This window comes from Phaethon lepturus, unplaced genomic scaffold (assembly GCF_000687285.1).
Source record: "Phaethon lepturus isolate BGI_N335 unplaced genomic scaffold, ASM68728v1 scaffold11284, whole genome shotgun sequence".
NCBI lineage: Eukaryota > Metazoa > Chordata > Aves > Phaethontiformes > Phaethontidae > Phaethon > Phaethon lepturus.
In genome coordinates this window covers 11,463-34,545 of record NW_010535479.1, presented here as the reverse complement: position 1 = coordinate 34,545, position 23,083 = coordinate 11,463, and the positions used below count along the sequence as shown (strand labels likewise).

Sequence of the window (23,083 nt, the reverse complement as noted above, 5' to 3'; positions counted from 1 at the left end):
CAGGAAGAGCCTCCACCTCATTCCGCAAAAGAGGGTACATGGCTGTGCTGGGTTTCTGCTGAGCACTCACAGCGAATAGCTGCATTTGCAGAAGCCATGTGCTAGCCCACCTGGCCATGCTAAGGAAAGAAAAGCTCCTTAGCAATTAGGTCACAAGTCAATCCAGGAGTTGGTCACTTGTAGCTTCCAATTTAGTGCTACTCCAGGGAGGACTTGACTTAAAAAACATCGCATCACCTCAAGAGACTGGCCCCACTTACAGGCCATTTAAGTGCAAGGGAACTGTTGGTGCGTAGTTATGTGAGCAGCCCGAGTCAAACTCTAAATTCAAACGACTTGTGGCAATAGCCAGGCAGCAACACAAGACTCCACCATGCCTTCAGCTGAAGCAGGCTGCAGGGGCCCTGCCCACACTGCTGGCCAAGCCACTCACGGTTGCCCAATGACCTCTGCTGCCAGCTCCCCAGACATTCACAAAAATGAAAGCAAGGGGCTGGTACAGGGAATGGAGGGGCCTTAATGCACACCACTAGGCTTTCTCTTTCTTTTTTCATAGTTGAGAGAAGCCGCACAGCACCAAGTACTTTTGAGGGGGAATGAAATCAGGCAGCTGTACAGAACACACAATTCACCTTTAATTAAAATAGAGTTTATTAGCTTTTCTTTTAATACAAACATGAGAAAGGAAAACCACCTGAAGATGTAGCGTTATTTTCAAAATTGAATCGTGATCAATACCTGAAGTGCCAAGTTCCATGGATTTGGGAGCCAGGGGCTGGCATATTTGCATACCGTAAAAGGCTGTATGCGTCACTTCAACAGTCGCATGCAGCCAGACTGATGATTACACTCAGATGGCCCCACTCGCAAAGGCATATGGACTTGCTGTTCAGCATGTTTCTGGGCCTTGGCTGGAAGAGGAAGTGCACAAAACCCGTGCCCTTCGGAGGGAGATCTGCTCCTAGGACAAAGTGCCTAGAATCTATTTGGATCCAAGAAGGGAAGATACTACAAAGACTTGCAACAGGAAGAGTCTAATAATACTTATCCTGTTTAGAGTTCAGTTTCAGAGCCTGAAAGTAAGCTCCACTCCAAAGTCTCAGAAAGAGCAAAACCCAAGCCTCTAGAGCAGTTGCACAAGATAAAATTCACTTTGCAAGGAAAAAAAAAAAAATTAAAATGGGATTTATAGAAAGTATTTTGATAATTCCCAATTGAACACATATTTTTCAGTCTACCTCATTAGGTAGTCCAGGATTCTCAAACTCATTGCTGTCTCATTATGAATGTAAATCCCTCCCAGGAAACAAAAACCCAAGGAGAGCCAGATGGATGCACAATATCAGCTTTAGGAACTCCACTGTATATAGCACAAGAGACCTGCAGTAGAACTCAGAGAAGCAGTGCTGCACACACGCCATTTACCACTGGATTGCTACACTGTTTGGGATGGTGATGATGTTTCCAGACCAACTTTCTCATTCAATGCCTCAGAAAAATATACAGATTGCGTCTCTTCCAGAGCAATGTAAATATTAGAAAATGACAGAAGCACCATAATTCACAAGAAATGCAGCATGGACCCTATACATTTTAACAATACATAAAGCCATATCTCTGCCCCCAGTCAAAACATTCCAAGTCTTTTAACAATTGCTACTGGAGTCAAGTTGTGGGTGCAGAGTTGGAATTTCTTCCTGTTGGGCAGCTTCTTGGTTATGAACAGATCACCAATAATAGCAGCTTTTAGTAGCCAAACCAGGGAAAAGCCGTCAACATGTGTCTATGCTACTTTTTTCAGCTCCAGAGTGGCTTTATACTTAAGAGTCCCATGTTTTGTTTTGTTTTTTGTTAACACTGCATCAACCTGAAATACAAATGCAGCGAGACTCTGGATAGAGGGAGACTTATGACTCTCTGTCGTAGGGGAGGGGAGGGAAGAACATGGTAACTATCGTCATGTGGTTAGTGTTTAAATTCTAAAACTTAAAACTACTTCTTATTAAAAACCTCAAGAGTTCACAGCTATAGGCCTACATAGTAAGCAAACATCTGTGGGGGAGAGAAGGAGAGAAGTTTGTTTTTGCACCTCTGGATACATTAGAAGGAGGAGAGAGTTGATTTGGCTAGGTCTTGTCTTTTGCACCAGGTATGCTCCTCAAGCTCTGGGCTCCCTTGGCTAGTTTACCCTCCTCTTCCTCCTCTTGCTGGAAGACACCATCACCGCTGGCTTGTGTGCATGGAGTGGTGGTATTCCTCCGATTCATATGGATGCTGGTTCATGGTGCTGCACCTTTCTCTCTCCTCAGGAGAGGATGGCATTAGAACGGCGGATACCAACTAAGTTATCAGCACTGAAAGATCGTCTCATAGCAGCTTTTGACAAGTCTTTGTATTTGTCTTCACACAGCCGGGAGATAGCCTGGACACCATGTTCAGATACAAAACAAAAAGTACACATTAGGAAAGTTTGAACATTTCAAGGAAGCTTTTACAAGGGTAATACCAACAGAGCAGGCACTCTGTAGCAGTGACGCTGCTAACTTTTCTACCTAGAATGAGAGTAGATAAGAACTACTTTAGAGGGAAAATATTAAAGGGGTCTGTCCCCATGCTAACAAGAACACTATCCATCAGAAAGTTAAGACATAAAGAAGGTGAGTGGTTTCCATATCCAAGTATCTTCATTCTTTTACCAGTCTCACCGTCTAAAGGAAAACTTGGATCTATTTTAGACTTACAAGTTTGTGGAAGTTACATTCAAAATTGCACCTAGTAGCTAGGTCTGGTGCACACAGCAGCACAAAACATTTATTTTAATAGTACAAAACCGCACACGGCCGTTTCTATGGGAGAAAAGGTTCAAAGTGAAAAGGTTTCTGCACTCCATCAGGCACCTTGCTCTTGGCCACTCAGTGCAAATGAGCCTAGGGAGTGAAGTTCTACTAGGACGTCCGTTTTGCCTTTACTTTCTCTACACTCTCTCCCCCAACGTGCTCTTCCTGGGATCACTCACAGGTTCCTGAAGAAGTCCAAGAAGGGAGGGCAGCCCCTTGCTCAATGGCATGGAAGTAGCCATGGCACTCTAATACACCTATTAAATATCAGCACATGTGGGCAACTTAGTATTTAACTGCTTTTTCAGCCATTTATTGGCTTACCTCTGCTCTGCTTATCTAGCTAGTCAAGCAGCCTTTATTCTTGTACAGCTATTTTAGTAACAAGCCTAATTATTTAAATCCTAATAACACATGATTGTCCAGAAAACACTGTGTCCTCCCCTGCAAGGCCTGTTTCTGATTGGAGCCTTCAGGCATTATCAATACAAATAAATGAGGATACCTGTAATAAAAGACTGAACTGAATTTCAGTCCTGAACATTTACTCCCATTAATAATTTACCACCTATCACCAGATGAACTTTTGCAGTCCTGCAATCAGCTACAGGCCTACACCTTCCCTTTAAGGCAGCACCCATTCACCACGGCCCAGTGTTCTGGAAGTTCAAAAGGTGAAAAGCACTCTGAACATGAATAAACTTCTAAGTGTATTCTAAAATAATTATTTACATTTATTTCTGCCGACCTTCTGGAGGTATGCATTTGGCTTAGGAGTGGCATTCTTTGAGACACTGGCTGCATGAGCTCCCAGTGCAAGACCAGACAGACTCTCCATCCTGTTTTAATGCTAGCACATCAATCATAAAGCAACCTGCGTTGACATATTTAGCCTCAGTCACCCATATGGTATAAATCAGTTTTCAATCCCTGGAATACTAATTCACTGCTTCATACAGGCTCCTATCAACCACTCCTGTGCTTTGAACTGAAAGGTAGAATTAAAAATTTTAGCAAATGGTTTAAATATTTATCACATTTTAGAATTAAACCCCAAAATGTCCTATATACATGCATCAGTAAGCGGATTATGGCAAATCACATACTATACTGAAAATTACTTTTGTTTTAAACACCAAGCCCCCAAACACTAGCAAAGAAGAAACAAAACAGCCTCAGAATCATCCACTTATGTCTGGGCACTGAGCAGTTCAGTAAACAAATTCCTGTGGAATATGAACTGCCCTACAACCACATTTACAATTAGTGACAGTGTTAGCTTAAAGTGCAAGTAATGAGGGTGAGACAAAGCAGAAGAGCTGCATTGCTTAACTTTAAATAGAGAAATTTGTAGGCATATCATACCTATCATTCCAAAGGACCAGGAGGGATCACACATATTCCTAAAGTTCAGCCACTTCTGGGACGAAATAAAAAAACCTGGCACTTGGCAGAATTATTGGGGGTGGACAATAGAACAATATAAGCCAAGAATACCGTAGCACACCCCTCTTTGGAAGGGGCTATGGTATCAGTGTACACAGGGCCTGCAATAATGCCTTTGTGGAAGGGTCAACAAAACAACACACGGAGTCATCAATTAAACCTGGACAGATGAAAGGCTGCATTGATCCAACAATAAATTTTGCCTGGGAACCCAGGTAATTTAGATATTTTCAAAATGTCTTACATATCTCCAACAACTAGGAAGACTGACTCTGCAAAAGTTCAATTTTTTTTAAAGTAAGCCTTCATACCAAAGAAGGCTGCGGGGACTCACAGAAGGGCAGCCTTTCCCGTCGAGTGGAAAGGGCCAGCAATCTGTATTTACACTCCTCTGGACATTCTGAAGGACTCCTAAGCAGCGGCTATTCCAAAAGTTTATCTTAGAGCAACATTTCTTTGGAAAGGTGAGGTTTTAAAAGTTGTGAAAAGAAACTTATTATTATTTCTGCAGCTGTCCCCAGACAAATGGTTTATTAAACCATGAGAGCAGTAAGAGTGCTCCCTCTAAATCTAAAAGCAGCTGTGCAGTGGGATGCAGTGGGAAACCTTCAGCTGGTAGTATTTAGAAAGGTCTGAGTGTGACAGTCTCTAGGTGCTTGGAATACAGACTGTGACCAGGGAAGGACAGACAATCCATTACATATGACACTAATCCTTTCAATCTTAAGTAGCCTAGCTGAGCTATGGTTCCCAAAATAACATCCATTTTATTTTGCGATCTGCTAGACTTCCATAATCTGTGTCCCTTCCTTTCCTCAGAATACTAGCTTAGCCTAGACATGGTTTTAGAAGTGCTAACTGTAGTTATAAAGGGGTTAAATTAACCTGTAATACACTAATCTAAAAGCTTTTTAGTTTTTCTAACCACCACTTAACATCATTAGCAACAGATGCTCTTACTACACATACAGACAGTCCCTTGCTCAGCCAATCTCAGACCATTACCTCCAGCTTCTGTGCTCTCTCTTTACTGAGAGGCTCCAGCAGAAAGCTCAGGTTGTTGTCATCTGCTAGGGAGCGAAGATCGAAGTAGTATTTGGCGTAAACACTGGCAGGAACATTGATATTAAACTGCAGTAGCTCCAAGAAGTGTCTTTCCATCTCGTTCCTAGGAGGCATAAGGGACAGAAGACAAAGGCAAAAAAGACTGTTTTAGCTGTCTGAAAACACTGAAGAGACCTCAACCTTGTTTTTAAAACAAGCAACTTTGAAATAGTTGTTGAGAGCTCTGCATTGTGAGTTTTGAGAGACAGGTCATTCACTAGTGCTCAAAACAAGGTGCAGCTTTTGAGTCCTGGCACCTCCGGCATGGAGAGAAAGGTAATGCCCTGTCGTGCACTCACTCGGCTGACCAGGGAGGTTCATTCTTCGGAGTTCCATTAGTGCAGCTGTACAATTCATGCGCCATTCTCACTCTCGTACGGCCCCACACTATAGTGATCAGATGAAAGGAATGATGTATGCTGTTTATTAGCTCTGAAGAACTTGCAGACATTTTCACCAGGCTGATAACAGGAAGGGGGTTTATTGAAGTAGAGGCGGACTAACAAAAGGAGTAGGCAGATCACCACGGCAACAAATGGATCTATGAAGAGCTGCTGCTATTATCTCACAGAAAAAAAGCCTCTTGAAGCAACATGGATTCATCTCCAGTAAATAAATAAATAAGCAGCATTAGGTGGGAGAAGGAATTTTCCCCTCAATAGCATTAGGCAGGATAACAAAGTACTGTGTCAAAGGGCACTGTCCAGTTTTTACTCTCTTGTCTATTTTCATCGGGCAAAATATTTGCGGGAAAGTGGGGAGAGCACCATGACATGAAAAAGGCTGCTTCAGCTGCTGTACCGTGGTCAGCTAAATCAGAGATGTTCTACAGAGGAAAAGCAATGTTTTACAAATTAACCTAAAATAAACTGGTAGTACCCAAACCAAGCAATTCAGTTCAACACTAACTTAACCACTGTTCCTACTAGTAGCAGACCTGTCTCAAGAGAATTTAGCAGCTGTATAGGCCAACTGTGAATACACCAGAAGATAAGCTGCACAAATTCAGTGCCAAAGCTGTTCCTGCTTTTTGGGAGCTTTTGAAATGGATGTTTTACCTATCAGAGGTGGAGGGAATAAATCAAGGAAACATGGAGGTTGTGTCCTGTATTGGATGGCAGGTCTCAATATGAATAGCAGCTCTGTCCTTGTTTCTAGCATAGTGGACTTGAGTATCATTGAACCTAGTGCCAAAATTAATTTCCTGTTCATATGGTCATAAGCCTATAGAAATGTAAATCAGATAATGTTTTGATGATCAGCTGATCAGAGCTTGATTTACCCTGTGAATAAATGCTCTTCACTGCCCCTTTTGTACTTGCTACGCTAATACATTTTAATTGTGTAAAAATACAATTCTTCATTGGATTAACAAGTCTATTAACAGTGGTTTAAAACCTGGGAAAGGATAATGCCCATGTGTTTTCTGTGCCTTATTTACAAATATATGTAGCCAAAAGAATGAACAGCATGTGTCCCCTTACAAGCAATCACAGCAAGATGAGCAGCTGCACAGTTAATTTTTCAGTGATTATGGATTCACTCCCATCAAAGCAAGCAAGTTTTGACAAAGGATGACTTCCAAATATAAATTTCCTTTGATTTTTTCCTCCATTAGAAATAAGTAAAACGAAACAAAAACCCCATCCCCCCAAAACAAAAAGAAAACACTCTTTCAGTAAAAATCCCACCTTTGCTTTGGTCAAAGAAAAAAGAGCTTGTGATAGGAAAAATTAGATGAACACTTCACCTATGTTGAGTAGGAGGAGGCTAAAGCCAATGAACTCATCTGCCAGTTGCGAGGGCTGGATCACGTATCCTTTAACAAACTTTAGCCTGCTAGCAGTTTCTGCGGGAGCCACGCACCTCACACTGCTAACAGAGCTGGGAGGTGGGGCTGCCAAACAGGGCTCTCTAAGCAGTCAGGAGAGTGTATGGTGGGGATGAGATGCACCTGTGCGGCCTTCAGAAGAGGTGCCTGGCTCATACACGTACACACATGCGCACACACAGAGATTTGCAAACTGGATGAACTAAACCAGATATAAACCCTTTTGCCAGTTCCAGAGCGGTAAAACTCCCATGCTTGGCTTGTAGTGGCTCAACAAGAGTATGCATCAGGTTAGTGAGATTGTTCCAGATGTGTAGAGCCAAGAGGAAAATTCACAGGAAGCTGACAAACAAAACTTGCCACCAGTCCTTGTAGATAGGCCTTTACTGCACAAGAATGGCTCCCCTAAGGAGCGATACCTGGTACAGTCCTGCCAAGCGGCCTTTAGCTGGGGAGCTGCTGGGGTTTTGGGTGGATGTTCTGGCAGCATCACTGGCCATCTCCAACATTAGAATGCATCCATGCCTGAAATCCTTTGCCAGGTGCTTTCTCTCAGTAATGCTTGTATTCAGAATACCCAATACTCACCATCAAGTGACTAGTTTAAAAAATATTGTAACTACTAAAAGCTGACAATTAACTATAATATCAACTATTAGTGAAAGTACATTTACATACTTAAAACTCAATTTTGCTGAGTATTTCAAGCGGTTTATATATTTAAGCAGTCCTGATTATGGTAATCCAACCCAGGAGCAGTGAAGTCTGCCAAGTTGCAGCAGTGTGGGGCCTGGGACGGACACCCCTGGGCCACTGTGAGAAAGGGGTTGTACAGTTTCTGCCCATACCTAAATTCAAAGGTATAAGTAATTTCAAATGAGATGGGATTACAAAAATCTCATCTTCAAATTGGAGGAAAAAATAAGCCTAAATTCAGCCTATTTTCCTTACCACCATCACTGCTTTGAAAATGTAAGTAGTGACAATTTCAGGAGACGCAGCATCAACAATAGAGAATAAATATCCTGCTTGTTACAGATATTTTCAGTGCTATCAATTTGATTTGTCCCAAATAGGGCTAGAAGACGACATCAAAAAGAGGAAGACGTATACTCCAGCACTCCTAGCATCACTGACCCCACTTCAGCCATCTCAGAGTTATTTGCAGCAACGCTTCAAGTATGTTCCTCAGATAGATAAGCACTCTGAGCCAGGTTGAGTGAAGATGTACATTGTATAAAATCACTAATGATGCTTTCCTGAAAGCAGGGCTGGCACAGTGCTGCATTTGGAGACAAAGAACTCCCAAGCAAGGGGTATGTATAAAACAAGGTACTATGTTTGCTGTTGCTCTTTGTGATGTGAAATAACTTGAATAAGAAAAACTGTTCTGGTGCAGATAACTCTCCCATTTTTAGAAATGCTGCCCCCCATCTAAAAGGAAGAAAACTGGATATTCCTCCTCCTAAAGAGTCCCAGACAAATAATTACCTACTGTATTTTAAACATTAGCTTTAGGCTGCATCCAGAGACAAGAGCTTGAGGCAAGAACAGACTCTCTCACACAGGCAGCCTTCCAGTGCTGTGTGCAAACCTCTGCCACCTCAGTCTGCTCCTCTACTAGAACTGCCTGTCAGTCAGTACTAACTGATTGTTACATAGGCCTTGACACATGCTCAACTCCAGCACAGCAGTGCTGCGTCACCCAAACACACATAAAACATGTCACAAAGTTTATGAAGGCCACGAAGCCCGACCCTAAGCTAGCCTTCTAGCATTTCTACCACTGTGATAATAAGGGACATAGGGAAACAAACTGGCAAATAGAATTAAAACAACAATGTTGACATATCAAAGCTCTCAGAGATAGAACTTTGCGAGAAGGAGTTTAACAGAAAATCTGATGGGCCAAATCCACTCCACATAAACACACTTCCAGCCCGCAGTATGAGCCTGGAGCCACAAAGACGAACATCTCTGAAAAGGCAGAAATTGTAGGGCTTAAAGCTGAGTGCACCAAGAAAAGACAGGAGATTCAAAATTTCTGAAAAACTGAAATCTCCATCTGAGACAAGAATGTATACAAGGAACAGCCTTACATAAACAAGCAGTAGTAAGAATGAGGATTTTGTTCTCAGTACTGTGGGCAAGTCTAAGAACTCACCCAAAGAGGATGAGCTGTAGCAGTAGCTGGGTATAACACATGCAACCACAGGTACCAACACAAATGACACCTGTCTGCCAGCAGCAGCGGCGGCTAGGAATTCAGACCTTGAGATATTTAGGCTTTAGCTGGATACAAGAGCGGAGACAGAAGTCACAAGTTATGGCTTACTTTGCAATTTTTCAAATTCTAAAACAGAAAAGGCAGGGAACAAATTTAGCTCTCTCTTTTCTTCCCCAAAAGACTTTTGATAAGACTGTAAATTAGGCACTTTAGAGTTACACCAATGCAAAAAATTAGCAGAAACAAGCAGCCAGTCCCATGGTTCATCACTGGGGGAAAGAAGGCAAAGAAAACTAACTTCGAACTGACTCACCCAAGTCATTAGAAATATTAATACAGGTTTGTCTCAAAGTAGGGTTATTCAAAATTTCCTAGGCTCAAGAAAAGAATGAGGCCAGGCACCAGTACATGTATCATAGCACCAGACACAGGCAATTTTTCAGTATGATCACACAAACTGCCATTCAAAAAAAAAAACAACCCAAAAAACCCCCAAACCCAAAACCGCAAAAAACCCCACCACTGCAGAGTAGCCAAACCTTGCTACTTACATGTCCTCAACAGTAATGTCCTTCAATATTTGGCAATAATCCACATTCCACACAGCCTGATCATCCCAGACTTTGGAAGCCAGCAGAATAGCTCCTAGAACTATCCTCTTCCAGTTACTAGGGCATATGTCAATCTCTGCATAGGTTAAAAGCCTTTCCAAATAAACCTATAAAAAGAAACAAAACAAAGCAGTTTTATGTGTGTAACTAAAACCTGGAGCTGAGTTCTGAGCAGCAAGCATGCCAGTCCAATATGACTATTTATCCCATTACTGTTAAGTGTATCAAAATAAGTATTAGTGATTACTACTTACACTTTAGTACCCAAACTTTCAGGAGTTACAGGTTTTGTTTATTATAAACACAAGAACTGGACCACCAAGGTATACAATAAAGATACTGAAGAATCATTTCTGAGCAATGAGTACTGCTGTTTCAGGGAGACACTGCTACAGTTCTTTCCATCACTGAGTCACGCAGTCACTGACAGGTTCTCATTAGGGCCTATCTGGGATAGTAAATCACTCAGCATCACACTAGCCTTTCATCACAGTTAAGGTTCAGCACTTGTAGCTTAAGAGGAAGTGCTAAAACCTGCACTGTGATCTCTAGTCATGGGATGAAGATGCACTAATTGCTATCTTTCCACAATGAAAGGCGTTATAGTGCTATTTCTACTTCACCCTGTAAAGAACAGACTTCAATCCTTCACCTACAACAACATCATCCTCTGCCTTCATCTACATCACCAACTGCTTAGATAGTGAAAGATACCCAAGTCCAAAGACCTGTCTTGGTCTTTTACTCACTCCTCCCATGTAATCTCAAATCAGCCTGAAGATGTTGAATCAGTCCCTTCCGTAAAAGTTTTTTGCTATTTCACACTCCCATAATGATCCACATACTAAGTAATTTGCACTTTCAAATTCGAATATAGATTGTTTTTAATGTTCTATTCCCCAAACTAAGTCCAAGGTCCTAATGAAACCTCAGATCAACTAGTGGGTGCAGGAAGTTGTTGTGCAAGGGCAGGGTCAATCTTTCTTACTAGGGTCTCCCCACACTTTCTTCCCATCCTTTGCAGCCATCAAGTGGACTAAAGGTGTTCCTATAATAACAGAGCCATCTAGTGGTAAAATCCACTTTCAAAACTAAGTCTATTTCTATTTTTTGTAAGTACTTCAAGCCGGCTAGATTGCCCAGGGTTAGCTATCATCTTGTTCTGTCAAAATTGCTTGCATGTCTTTGGAAAAGCAAAAACCTCCAACTGCTTTCAGAGTTTCAATAGCTCAAACTATGCAGCCTTTTTAATTACTTATTTCCTTATTAAAGGGAGCCCTTCAAGCTGAGCTTGCTTAATTGCCACATTGTCTTTTGGTGACAGTTCTCTTCTGTTCTCCTTTCAGGCTGTTTTTCAGAAAGAAGTCACAATGAAGACTGAAGTCTAGTATGCAACACAGTACAGTTTAAGAGTTTGTCTAATGCAGCAATTATATAGGCTATGGTTCTTTCCCTTCATATATATAAATGTGTGTGCATGCATATATATGTGTGTGTATAAATAATCAGTATCAACATCAATTTTTTATATCCATCTTGCTTTCTGAAATCAAACAAGAAACTGTAATGAGATTATTTTCTTACTATTGTTCTTAAGTTCCGAGTACCTCCATGTCACCTGGGGAAAAAAGCTGTAGCATCTTTGGTTTAATAAAAAAAGAAGTTTCATAGAAAGGTGGCAACGATCTAAGGACATAATAGTGAGAAAGTTCATCTGCTGGAGTTCCTACAGTATTGATCCCCAACCTCTTAGGTGGTGTTACTTGTACTGTTCTGGTTAACATGAAATCAAAACTCCCGCTTTCCCCTCTCTTCTACACAACTGAAATAAAAGATGTCTTTGTGTCTGATCTTATTATACCCCACTGTTTACGGTGTCCCACTCTTCTGCCTTTCTCAAGCTTCTTCGGCAAGTTAGATATTATGAAACAATGTTTGAGTGGACAGGTAATTAAGCATGACATATTCACACATAGAAAAGGTAAGTTCCTTTCCAGTTAACCACTTCTGTGACTACTTAGAAATCTTCCCTAATGAACTCACTTGTACAGTGTCGTCTTTATTAACAAGGTTTCATGAGATAATCTATTTAAATGTCAGTTTGGCCTAGTTTACTCATTGAGGGGAGAGAAAAAAAAAAAAAGTCTTCCAAAAGCTCAAGTTTCAGTAATCAGGCATCTCTTACCAGTGTCACTATTGCACATTCAGCTGTCAGCTGTGCAGCACTGAAAAGTGTCCGAACGAACCGGTAGATGTGCTTGTGATCAGGGTCATGCTTGTAGTAGTCATCTGGAACTTCTTCCCGCTGAAAGAAAGTTCTCTGAATTACTGAAAATCTGTCTGACTTAACACGGACTTTAAAGAACAGCCATACATGGTTGTTCCTTCTCACCGAGAAGTAGTGTATACAACCCTTCCTTGTCACAGAGACAGAAGAAAATTATATACTGAAAGAAGCAAGCAGCCTTGCAATATTACAAATAGTCCAAACAAAACATAATAGCTTTAGCTGATTGTTTTGAACACTTTTTTCATCTCTAAGGCTAATAGGAAATACCATCAACTACCATCATTACTACAGATGCTAACAATTGTCCATGGGACATTTTACAGACTAAAAGAGATTTTTAAAAAAAAGGTTTCTCTCTGCAAGAAAAATCACTGATATACGCATATCAGGGAAGCACTGACTCTTGAAAAGGCAAAATTAAAAGGCAAGATTCCCCCTCCAGCTGAGGATCAGCTGAAGAACACATGGCAATAATTCTGTCACAGGTAGAACTGAAAGGTAACTTACACTGTCTTCTTGAGAGATTCCAGAAAGACAGCAAAGCTAATGAACAGCTCGCTTTAACTTTGATATGATGCTAAACTGTTTCTAAATACAGGGGAGAAGAAAAACTTAGAAACAAACAGTCCATTAAGCAATCCTAAAATGAGTGTTTGAGAATTCTGAGCCTGTCCCCCCAGACATTCTGACATTCAGCACTTGAACTTCGAGAGCTCCAGCTTTACACACTGGTTCTGCAAGACTGACAGCGAATAGGTTTCTATCTACAGTCCAAGTTAGACCTATAGTATGGTAGAGATACCAGATGAGAACAGCATGGCTGCTCAACATTAAACAAGCAGTCATAAGGTAACCAAAGCAGCGCACATTTTCATGTGGTTTTGTGGTTTAAAATAGCCAGGTAACAGCGTCAAGTAAAATGAAGAGGTAAGTTAACTTTGTACTCTCCACACAGCCTTCTGATACACCACTACCCAATGGAGGTTACCTCTTCAAGGTAGGCATGCAACATTAGGAATAATGTGAGCAGGATCCCCTTGCACAATTCCTGCGCTATGAGCAGTACAGAAGCATATCTGGAAGGACATTTTTGACGACTGGAACTCAGGAGGAAGGGACTAAGACTGGTACTTGTGATGAAGCCCTGTGATGCTTGTAACTTGAAGTTTGTTACTTCTGCCATTAGGGTCAATACAGCCTGGATTTGGACTCCTTGTAACTGAATCTTTAGAGGACAAGGTATTTGGAGATTTCTTCTGGCTAATTAACCTTTTTAAAGGAACTGTATGTACCCAGCCAAAACCCCACTGCTACAGAAACTAAGTCGTCATCTGTATCTTTCCCCGCAGAAGCATGATGTACAGCCATTATGGTATTTCTGTCTCTATAATGCAGTAGGATAGAGGAGACCTTTACATGTTCCCTAAAGGACACAATGATTCTCCTCTATTCATACTTGTTAAATAGGAGGTAGGCTGTATGAAAGGATCAAAAGATGTCAGGTTGCTAAATGAAAGAAATTGTCTGATGAAGTTAAGTTTGTCTTGCATCACTAATTTTCAATGTGAAACAACCGATTTAGGCAGTTAAAACAGTTTTGGACCCGACTTTTCTCTTGAAGTGCCACAGTCCATACAAGAAGCCTTCTATATAGCTCTTCAGGACTCCTGAAGTTCATTATTTTTATTGAGTAAAGAGTCATATTTATTCAAGTGTACAATTCCTAGTACAATGGCTCTTGTTTAGGGATGAAACTAACAAAATATTTTAATTGTTTATTAAAAACTGTTTATTAGCAAGACAAATCTGCGAGACAGATTAAGCTGCATTCACTCTTAGGTATTTCCCACAGGAAACTGAATTTTGAAAGCCAGTAGAGCTTTGCTAAATTCGTTTCAAATGAAAAAACAAAGGAAGTGGTTCTGTAGGACAGTCATTAAGCTAGTGGTGCTCAAACTGGACAGAAAAAACACATGTTCCACTCTTGAGCTTGCCTGTACTATGAGGTTTTGCATCTTAAAGATTGTCTAAAAAGGTGTGCCAGGACCAGTCGCATTAAAATCACATGCTGAATGCTCCTAGCTGTTACTGCAAGCAGCATTAAGCTTATCTGCTTTAAAATTTTGCCTTTCAGGTTTTTTAAAGAAGGAACTCACTGTCTCCTACTTTATGTGATGCTTCATGCATTACGTTCACCTATTTGCAGCCATTTAAAAGGTTAGGCACATATCTAATAACCACGTCCTCCTAAATAAATAGAAGACTTTCAATTAAAAGAAGTGTTAAAGAGGAGAAGAAAGGAGTCAGCCAAGAAAGTTCGGATATGAAATCTGCAAGAATCAGCACGTGCTTGCTTTCTACTTATATTCAAAGCATAGAAAACCAAACATACTTTGCAACATTTAGAAAGACTGGGTTCTGTTCATTATCTAGCTTGATATCAAAAGTCCAGAGGACACTGTTTGCACTGTATTTTATATATAAAGATACAATTTAAGATCAGTTTGCTTGTGACCTGGTGCTAAGACATTTTTATGACTTCTACAGTACAAATAAAGACGTTAAAATATGTATATTGATACATATTCAGAGGATCAAAGAGTTACACTTACTGTGAGAGGATGAGATTTTTCATCAAAAATATCCAGTGATCTGTCGGAATCTCTACAAAGTAAAAATCTCTGTTTTAGCAACACAAGTTAATTGTAATACTATGGTCCATTAAAAAGTATTAGTCATTAAAGAGGCTAAAGAGACATATTTCATAATTCAGCTTTTCCTAGAACATGGTGTGAAGTTATACTGTATTTTTGCACAGCATTTAATGATGAGATCTTACAGGTGAATATTTAAGAAGTTAAACAATAAATAGTTTATCCATGTTCTATCCATGTTCTCCTATTATGCTTAGTACAGTTCTTCCTTAAGATGTGAAACTGTCTCATTAATAGCATTTATTTCAAAAAGGCAGGTGTAATTCTGAAGCATATGCTGTAACTAGCTGTAATGGCAGGGGTTATTTGTACATGGGACAGAGTGTTCCTTCACCCATCAAAACTAATCTGTACCTCTGAATTCAGGAAAAGCTAAAAAAGTCCAAAAGGTGATTAGTGGCGAGTTAAGTATATCTTCCTCACTCTCTGTTTTGACTTTCTATGCTTTGTTCTTGATGAAGCCACTGGATGGGTGTATTACTGATCCTTCCGTATCAGCTCAAGATGGGGTACAAAGAGGAAGCAGATACAGCATGAAGTGCCAGATTTTTCAACTCCTTTAAGCTATACTAGGTGACCAAGACTATATCCCTGGCTCAAAAAGAAAATTGTTGTATTTCAGGAAAAAAAAAAGTTCACTCACCTGTTCTTTATATGGTAGAATATTGCTAATGTTACACTAAAAAAAGAAAAAAAAAAAAAGACTTAAAATATTCTGTGCGCACTATTCCACTGCAAAAGCTGTTGTTCAGGGCAAAACGTTCAGAATCCGTTATGTATTGGCATCCCATCACATTCTCGAGTACTTTCTGTCTCATTTCTGATGTTTACTTGCCTGAACAGACACTGGCCAAATCAAATTTGCTAGCCAAGCTACTTTTACACTCTTTGTACAGGTATTAGTGCCATGAAATAAATGTTATGTCACATGTTAAACACATACCTTCGTTGCCTGATTAGGTGACACTTAACAAAAATGTGGACTATTCACAACTAAAATATAACAAAAGTTCTACCTGATGTTACATGTACTATTGCAGAGATTCTGCTGAAGCTTTAACTCTGCATCTCTGGCTGTCTAATTTAGGACCTGTCTAGGAAAACAGAACAATAAAGATAATACTATGCCAGAATAGTCCAAGAAGGGGACAAGAACAGATCTCAGTCTCTGCTGAGTCAAGTAAGACAACAGATTTCACATTGACACTCATCTGCTGTGGCCAAATTTCAGATACTTTACTGGCAGTGACAACAGGAACACTACCATCGCAGGAATCCATCACAGGCAAGCTCTGATCTCTTGCTGGCTGTACACCACTTCAAAATGGCACAAGCACCACCTTTTAGAATTGTTATTCTCTAGGAAAGGAGGAGTGACATGCTAGATACCTTTGTTTGAAAACAAATTTATAGCGACAAATCAACTTAAACATTTCCAAACTCTACTAACCTGTTAAAACAGTAAAGCCTTCTGGGCCTGAAGCTACTTTACCCTCCTTTCCCTCCAAGCACAGTAAAACTCAATTCTCGGCTGCTATTGTCTATGCACAAAAAGCTGTCTCTGTGGTACCCAGAACAATAGGTCAAGCAGCCAGTTCCACTGGAAAACCAAGATGACTAAATAGTTATCAAACTCACCTACCTAAAATAACAAATATATGAAGAAAAAGTAGAAAGTCTAGAACTAAAACCAAATCCAGCAACATACTGTTATTCACAACTAGAGGGCAGACTAATACCACTGGCAAGCAGCACACAGTCCTGCTCACTTTTCCTGCAACTCCATACAAAATCCATTTCAAGTTTCCCCAGATCGAGAGTTTCCGGATTTGGCTTTCAGTGTGAAACCTTTGAGCTCCCCACCCCAACACACCACACTTTTAAAGCCAAAATGTTGACACACTTCTGCACTGCCTCAGATTCTCAAGTGCACAACAATAACAACTTTAAAATACAACAGTACATTAGCTCTGTAACTAAAAGAAGAAAAAAAAAAAATCTGTCTTCAGCAGTCATAGTTAACCAGACCTCTACATGCTTCCCATGAGTAACCCGAATAAGCAGTGCTGTGCTCCGCTCATTCAAGTGTGCGGCTGGCTTTAGAACAGACAAGACCACCACAAAATCCCAAATAAACATTGCAATGCTATTCAGCCCCTAGCTGATGACAAATGGTTCTTACCACTTTATTGTGCTTCTAAGGTTAGGTTGACTGACGGTGCTGTCATCTATAAATATTGTTGAGCAGGAGCTGTATTTTTTCGTAAGCTGCCCAGGCGAAACCTTAGGCGGGGAAAAAAACCCAAAAATGAACAGAAATACATTAAAGAAGAGGGACTCTGTAAGCTTTGGTTTATGACACTGAATACTGGCTTCACACCTCAAGTAGTTACTGCAGAGGAGGTCTTTGTAGATGATTGCTCCTGCTACATAAGCTACCCTATAGCCATCAAGTTCCTGAGGACACCCTCTGTGTAAGACAGACTTATAAATCGTCCCTTGTAATAGACAATGTGATGTTTTTAGATAAGTGATTACCAGCAGAAATAGCTGCAGCTAAAGCAGCAAGTCCTCCAATTTTCTCGGTTCTCCTCCATCCCATTCTTGCCAGTTTGGGTGTCACTCTTCCCTTTCTATGATGCACTTTATTAGATTTCCCTGTGACTCCATAATCATCATCTTCCTTCTTTTATATCCTACACCTTTACATTTTCTGGTTATCTAGTATTGCTCCTTGTAAAGATAGTTTTTCTTTTTGGGTTTTGTCGTGTTATATTTCAGAAAAAAAGAAACCTCTTCCTGACATCGCTCACTTCACTTGTGTCTTGTTTAGCATTTGGAATCACGCAATAAAGTACTACTATTATCCTTACTATTTAGGGCTAGCAATGTGTTCCATCACCTATCCTGTAGATTTTATACTGATAGGACTTCCTATATAACACTAAGTCAGGTTTCCCTAAGCATTTTTTGAGAATGACTTACACTAGACCTAGGACATCATAACTGATGAGGGAAGAATTTCAATCAAGCATTCAAGATTCATTAGTTTTTGCCAGAATCTTTTTAAATGCCTTGTGTAAAAACTTGAAAGTCTTCCATATGAAAATGTTAGCACCCTTCACAACTCAATGGCTGCCTGGGAATATCTCCCATTCCAGCTGAAGTTTGCTAGCAAAAACAATCTAATCACACTTCATCTTGGTGCTGGCAGACTAAAGGTGGAATTGTGAGGGGAAGAAAGCGGGGGGAAAAAGAAAGACCCACTCTATAATCGTACTAAATACAACAGACTTGAAATATCATTATCTTACTGGTAACTTACCAGTAGAGACTTCTGCTAGACAGTAATTTTTAAGCTTTGTGTTAATGACTTCCATTCTTAGCTTTACTAGTCAATAATTTTTTATCCACTTATTAATGACATTGCACCTTTTTATATATTGGTTTTGGTAAGTGAAGTGTCAAAACTAACTAATATTTGTGGAAGCAGCTTAGAGCATTTTAAAGCCACTAGAGCTTTGCTAAATTAATTTCAAAATGAGATTTTAAAACTAATGGATTATAATTTGTGGATCATGCTGATGATAATGTGATACTTATGTGATACATAAGGCTCTGTGATACTACACCTGTTTATTTTTTAAAGATAGGCAAAGATAATTTAGTTTTATCTTGCTAAGGAGGATTTGGAACATGTGTATGACTATATACCTAGAACTACTACAGTTGTTTCTTGAATTTGTCTTTGTGCCAATGTACTAATATTATCTATATAGCACACTAAGAATTTATTTTACTTACATGATTGATGTGGTTACTTTTCCTCTTCTCTCGCACTAGAAAGAGGGAGAAAGAATGTGAACTGAAAGGTTTCTAAAATACAATCCCAATTTACGTTCAATAAAGTCATTCTATTAACCTAGTCTTCTGAAGCACATGAGTATTAAACATTTCAAATTTGACTTTAGGTGTCTGGTGAAGTAGTTTGAGGAAAAATACTGAGTTTTTTCAAGCTACTAAACTATATACTGCTTCCAACTACTCACAAGTACATCAAATACTTCTACCCATCGCAGTAAGGGAAAAATGTCTCAGCTTTGAAAAGATGCTGTGCATCATGAAAGACCAGATGATTTCAGATAGTTCAAATAGACAATGTCCAACATCCAACAGCAACCACTTAGCAATTGGAAGTAAAAACATCACACACTGAACCTGCCAAAGACACACACAAAGGAAGTGAGGAGCCCAGCATTATATACATGTTCTCTCTCTTCCTATTACGTAGCTGAAACTAAAAAGGTATTTCACTACACAGAAGATGCCGGCACAAGCTATGCCTATTTATTGTATAACTGAAACCGTATTATTGGATCATTTTAAACCATGTCAGCCTTTCAAATAAGATTGTAAGGTTTAACCTCCAGCTATAACAACAGCAGTAAAACAGTACTGTAAAAGGAGAGCTGAGAGTTGCACACATGCAGAAAGCTATACAAACCTGACCAGCCTGGACCTTCTCTGAAGTTTAGACCTCACAACATTACCACTTGTTAGCAAGACACATTCTCTTACGTATTTAGAAGAGAGTATCAAATTTTTTTTTGGTCTTTTTGCATAAATCAAAACTCGTAATCCTGATAACATCTCAGTAAGAGAGAACTTATGGATATTAATTCCAGTAGTTCTATGGAAGGTTAACTAAAGAAGATCCAGTGAAACTAGAAAATAAATTCTTCTGCCTAACTTGTCCATAAAAATACCCTGTAAAAATAAATTAATCCAACTAATACATATTTCAGATAATAACTATTAAACTATTATCTCACCTAGCAGACCATTTTTCTACATGAACACAAGTGGATACATTTCAATGCACTACATTTGAAGAATACCAAATTATGTTTAAAAGCAATACTAAAAATAAAGCAATAAAAAACTCACCCAGCACAGGTGTTCATGCAGTTTGAACTTTATTTGCAGCAAGGCTGAAAAGGCTGCACAGTGAAGCTGCACTTCAGTGTTCAAGAGCTATGCCAACTTGCTAATTGCAACTTAAGCAGCACACATAGAATTACAAAATCACAGAATCATTAAAGTTGGAAAAGATCTTTAAGATCATCAAGTCCAACCATCAATCCAACACCACCATGCCCACTAAACTATGTCCTGAACTGCCACGTCCACATGTTTTTTGAATACTTCCAGTGAGGGTGATTCCACCACCTCCCTGGGCAGCCTGTTCCAATGTTTGACCACTCTCTCAGTAAAGACATTTTTCCTAGTATCTAGTCTAAACCTCCCCTGGCACAACTTGAGGCCATTTCCTCTCGTCCTATCGCTAGTTAACTGGGAGAAGAGACCAACACCTCACTACAAACCCCTTTCAGGTAGTTGTCTCCCTTCAGCCCCCTCTTCTCCAGACTGAACAATCCCAGTTCCCTCAGCCGCTCCTCAGAAGACTTGTTCTCCAGATCCCTCACCAGCTTTGTTGCCCTTCTTTGGACACGCTCCAGCACCTCAATGTCCTTCTTGGAGGGAGGGGCCCAAAACTGAACACATGCGTCGAGGTACGGCCTCACCAGTGCCGAGTACAGGGGCACAATCATTTCCCTATTCCTCCTGTCCACACCGTTTCTGATACAGGCCAGGATGCTGTTGTCCTCCTTGGCCACCTGAGCACACTGAGGGCTCATGTTCAGCCATCTTTCAACCAGCACCCCCAGGTCCTTTTCCCCAGGGCAGCTCTCCAGCCACTCCTCCCCAAGCCTGTAGCGTTGCGTGGAGTTGTTGTGACCCAAGTGCAGGACCCAGCACTTGGTCTTATTAAACCTCATACAACTGACCTCAGCCCATCGATCCAGCCTGTCCAGATCCCCCTGCAGAGCCTTCCTGCCCTCGAGCAGATGAACACTCCCACCCAATTTGGTGTCATCCGCAAACTTACTGAGGGAGCACTCGATCCCCTCATCCAGATCATCAATAAAGATACTGAACAAGACCGGCCCCAGAACTGAGCCCTGGGGAACACCGCTTGTGACCGGCCACCAACTGGATTTAACTCAATTCAGCATGACTCTCTGAGCTTGGCCATCCAGCCAGTTCTTTACCCAGCAAAGAGGTGGGGTTTACACATCTAAGAGGTGTTTGAAATGTGCAGGTCAGATCTTTGTTTGAAGACTGACCTTAAAGGCCTCGAGGAAGAGAGGCCTGCATTTCCTTGGTATCATCTCTTTTGTATAATCATGCTAGTGCTTGTTTCCACTGCTCACAGATTATCTGAGCATTGCAAAGATGGTATAACTGACAATTTTACTACTTGCCACAAGACTCTGAATAGCAGGACTGCAACTGACAGACCTGTCAAAATAATTCCACTTTCCTGTAGCAAAGCCATGCCAAGGTAGAAGACACACAGCAGCTTTCCATCAACACATCCAATCTCAAGTGCAACGCTGTCTTAGAAAAAAACAGCGCTTCAAACACAAACCAACTATAAAAGGAACAGAAGCATTTTAAAAGAGTATCTTATATTCCTTTTTAGTTGCATCTTCAAAATTTACTGTTGTCAGAATTCTTTTTTATTTGTGCAATATCAAAATGCCTCCACTTTTTAACAGCATTTTGGAAAGCACAAGCTACAGTAATAGTTCAAAATTGACTTTATTAAGTAAACAAAGTATCTACAAAGAAACTGAAAAATCCAAACACATCCATGTAATTAAAACCAGGATTCAAGAATAATTATGCTACTGAAACTATTCAGACAGTTTAAAACAACATATTCAAAAGTAACTGATACAGACTGATGGTTTAAGCTTATTATTCCTTACAAAAAACTGTCCTTTTTTTTTAAATTTAAAGCAATTTTTAAAACAGTCCTTGGTCATAAAAAAACCCACCACTGCTTGAAGCTTGAATTACACTAGTGAAGAAAGCCTTGCTCCTTCAGACTACTAGGATCCAGACTCTGAAATCTCCTGACATGCAAGCCTTTAGAAGAACAAGCGATTTTAAGTGTTAAGTAAAACAGCCTACAAACATATTTCTGTGTAAAAATGCAAATTATTAATCTCTATGCTTTGAAAGAATTAAAGCAATTTAAGTATTCTCGAGCTGCAATATTAAAAATAGGCAGTTATTTTTCCAGTTTTTCTCCCACCTTTTTTTAATTTGGAAAAACTTAGCTTACCATCTGTTTGAGACTTGCTCAGGAAAATTGTGCTTGCTCTGGGATGATCAGATGGATTAGATTCCAAGGCTAAATCTGAAACAGAAAGGACAAAAAAAAAAGCAGAGACCTTTAACAGAATATGGTGATTACTCCAACAATTCCCACCCAGCCTTAAAATTCCCAAGCACAGTGATGGAGACAAGATCAGAAACACACAGAATGGGATGTTCCTCTAAAGCAAAACCTTACTTTTGCCAAGATAAATAAAAATCTGACATTTTCCCCTCTGAAAAAAAAAAGCCTGTGGACTTATTCCTACTGCCATTAAGCTCTGAAGTAGCCTATGGTTTCCATCAAAACAAAATCTGGAAAGGGAGATCTCAGAAAACAACATACATCTTCCAGAGTCAGTATGCACCCCTGCATGTCAGGGTGGTTGGATGAGGAGCTTCTGCTCAGCAAAGGGCAGAAAGGCAGAACTTTATCAAGAGCATAATCTAAAAAACCAAAACACCCCCCTCAACACCAATCAAACAACAAAACAAAAAAAACAAAGGACACTGCTCATCTTTCACTCTATGCTTTAAGTACCAAATACGGCAGGAAATGATCTCTGTGGTCTTATAAAAGAACCTAATGAGTAATTTTACAGTGCTGATAAATATAAAAACATGGATCTCGCACTATTCTGTTATTTTGGAATTTCAAGTAAACCCCTGTACAGCTAATATATAATTATTGAAGAACAAAATGAACAAAACATTGTGGCTTTGATCCTTTGCCACAATGAACCAGTGGTGACATTAGATGAGGATATATTACTCCCTTAGATTAAGATGGGAGTGA

At 40.0% G+C, this 23,083-nt stretch overlaps 1 protein-coding gene across 1 annotated transcript; it reads right to left on the bottom strand.

Moving 5' to 3' along the window:
* Nucleotides 1-633: 633 nt before the first annotated feature.
* On the bottom strand, nucleotides 634-22,364 carry CCNYL1 (cyclin Y-like 1; the record flags this gene model as incomplete). The annotated part of the gene is made up of 9 exons (XM_010285823.1): nucleotides 634-2,422; nucleotides 5,289-5,451; nucleotides 9,997-10,163; nucleotides 12,242-12,361; nucleotides 14,959-15,010; nucleotides 15,704-15,739; nucleotides 17,243-17,343; nucleotides 18,865-18,899; nucleotides 22,256-22,364. Coding segments are annotated over 9 exons (900 nt in total), but the record flags the coding sequence as incomplete, so codon positions are not given.
* Nucleotides 22,365-23,083: the final 719 nt, after the last annotated feature.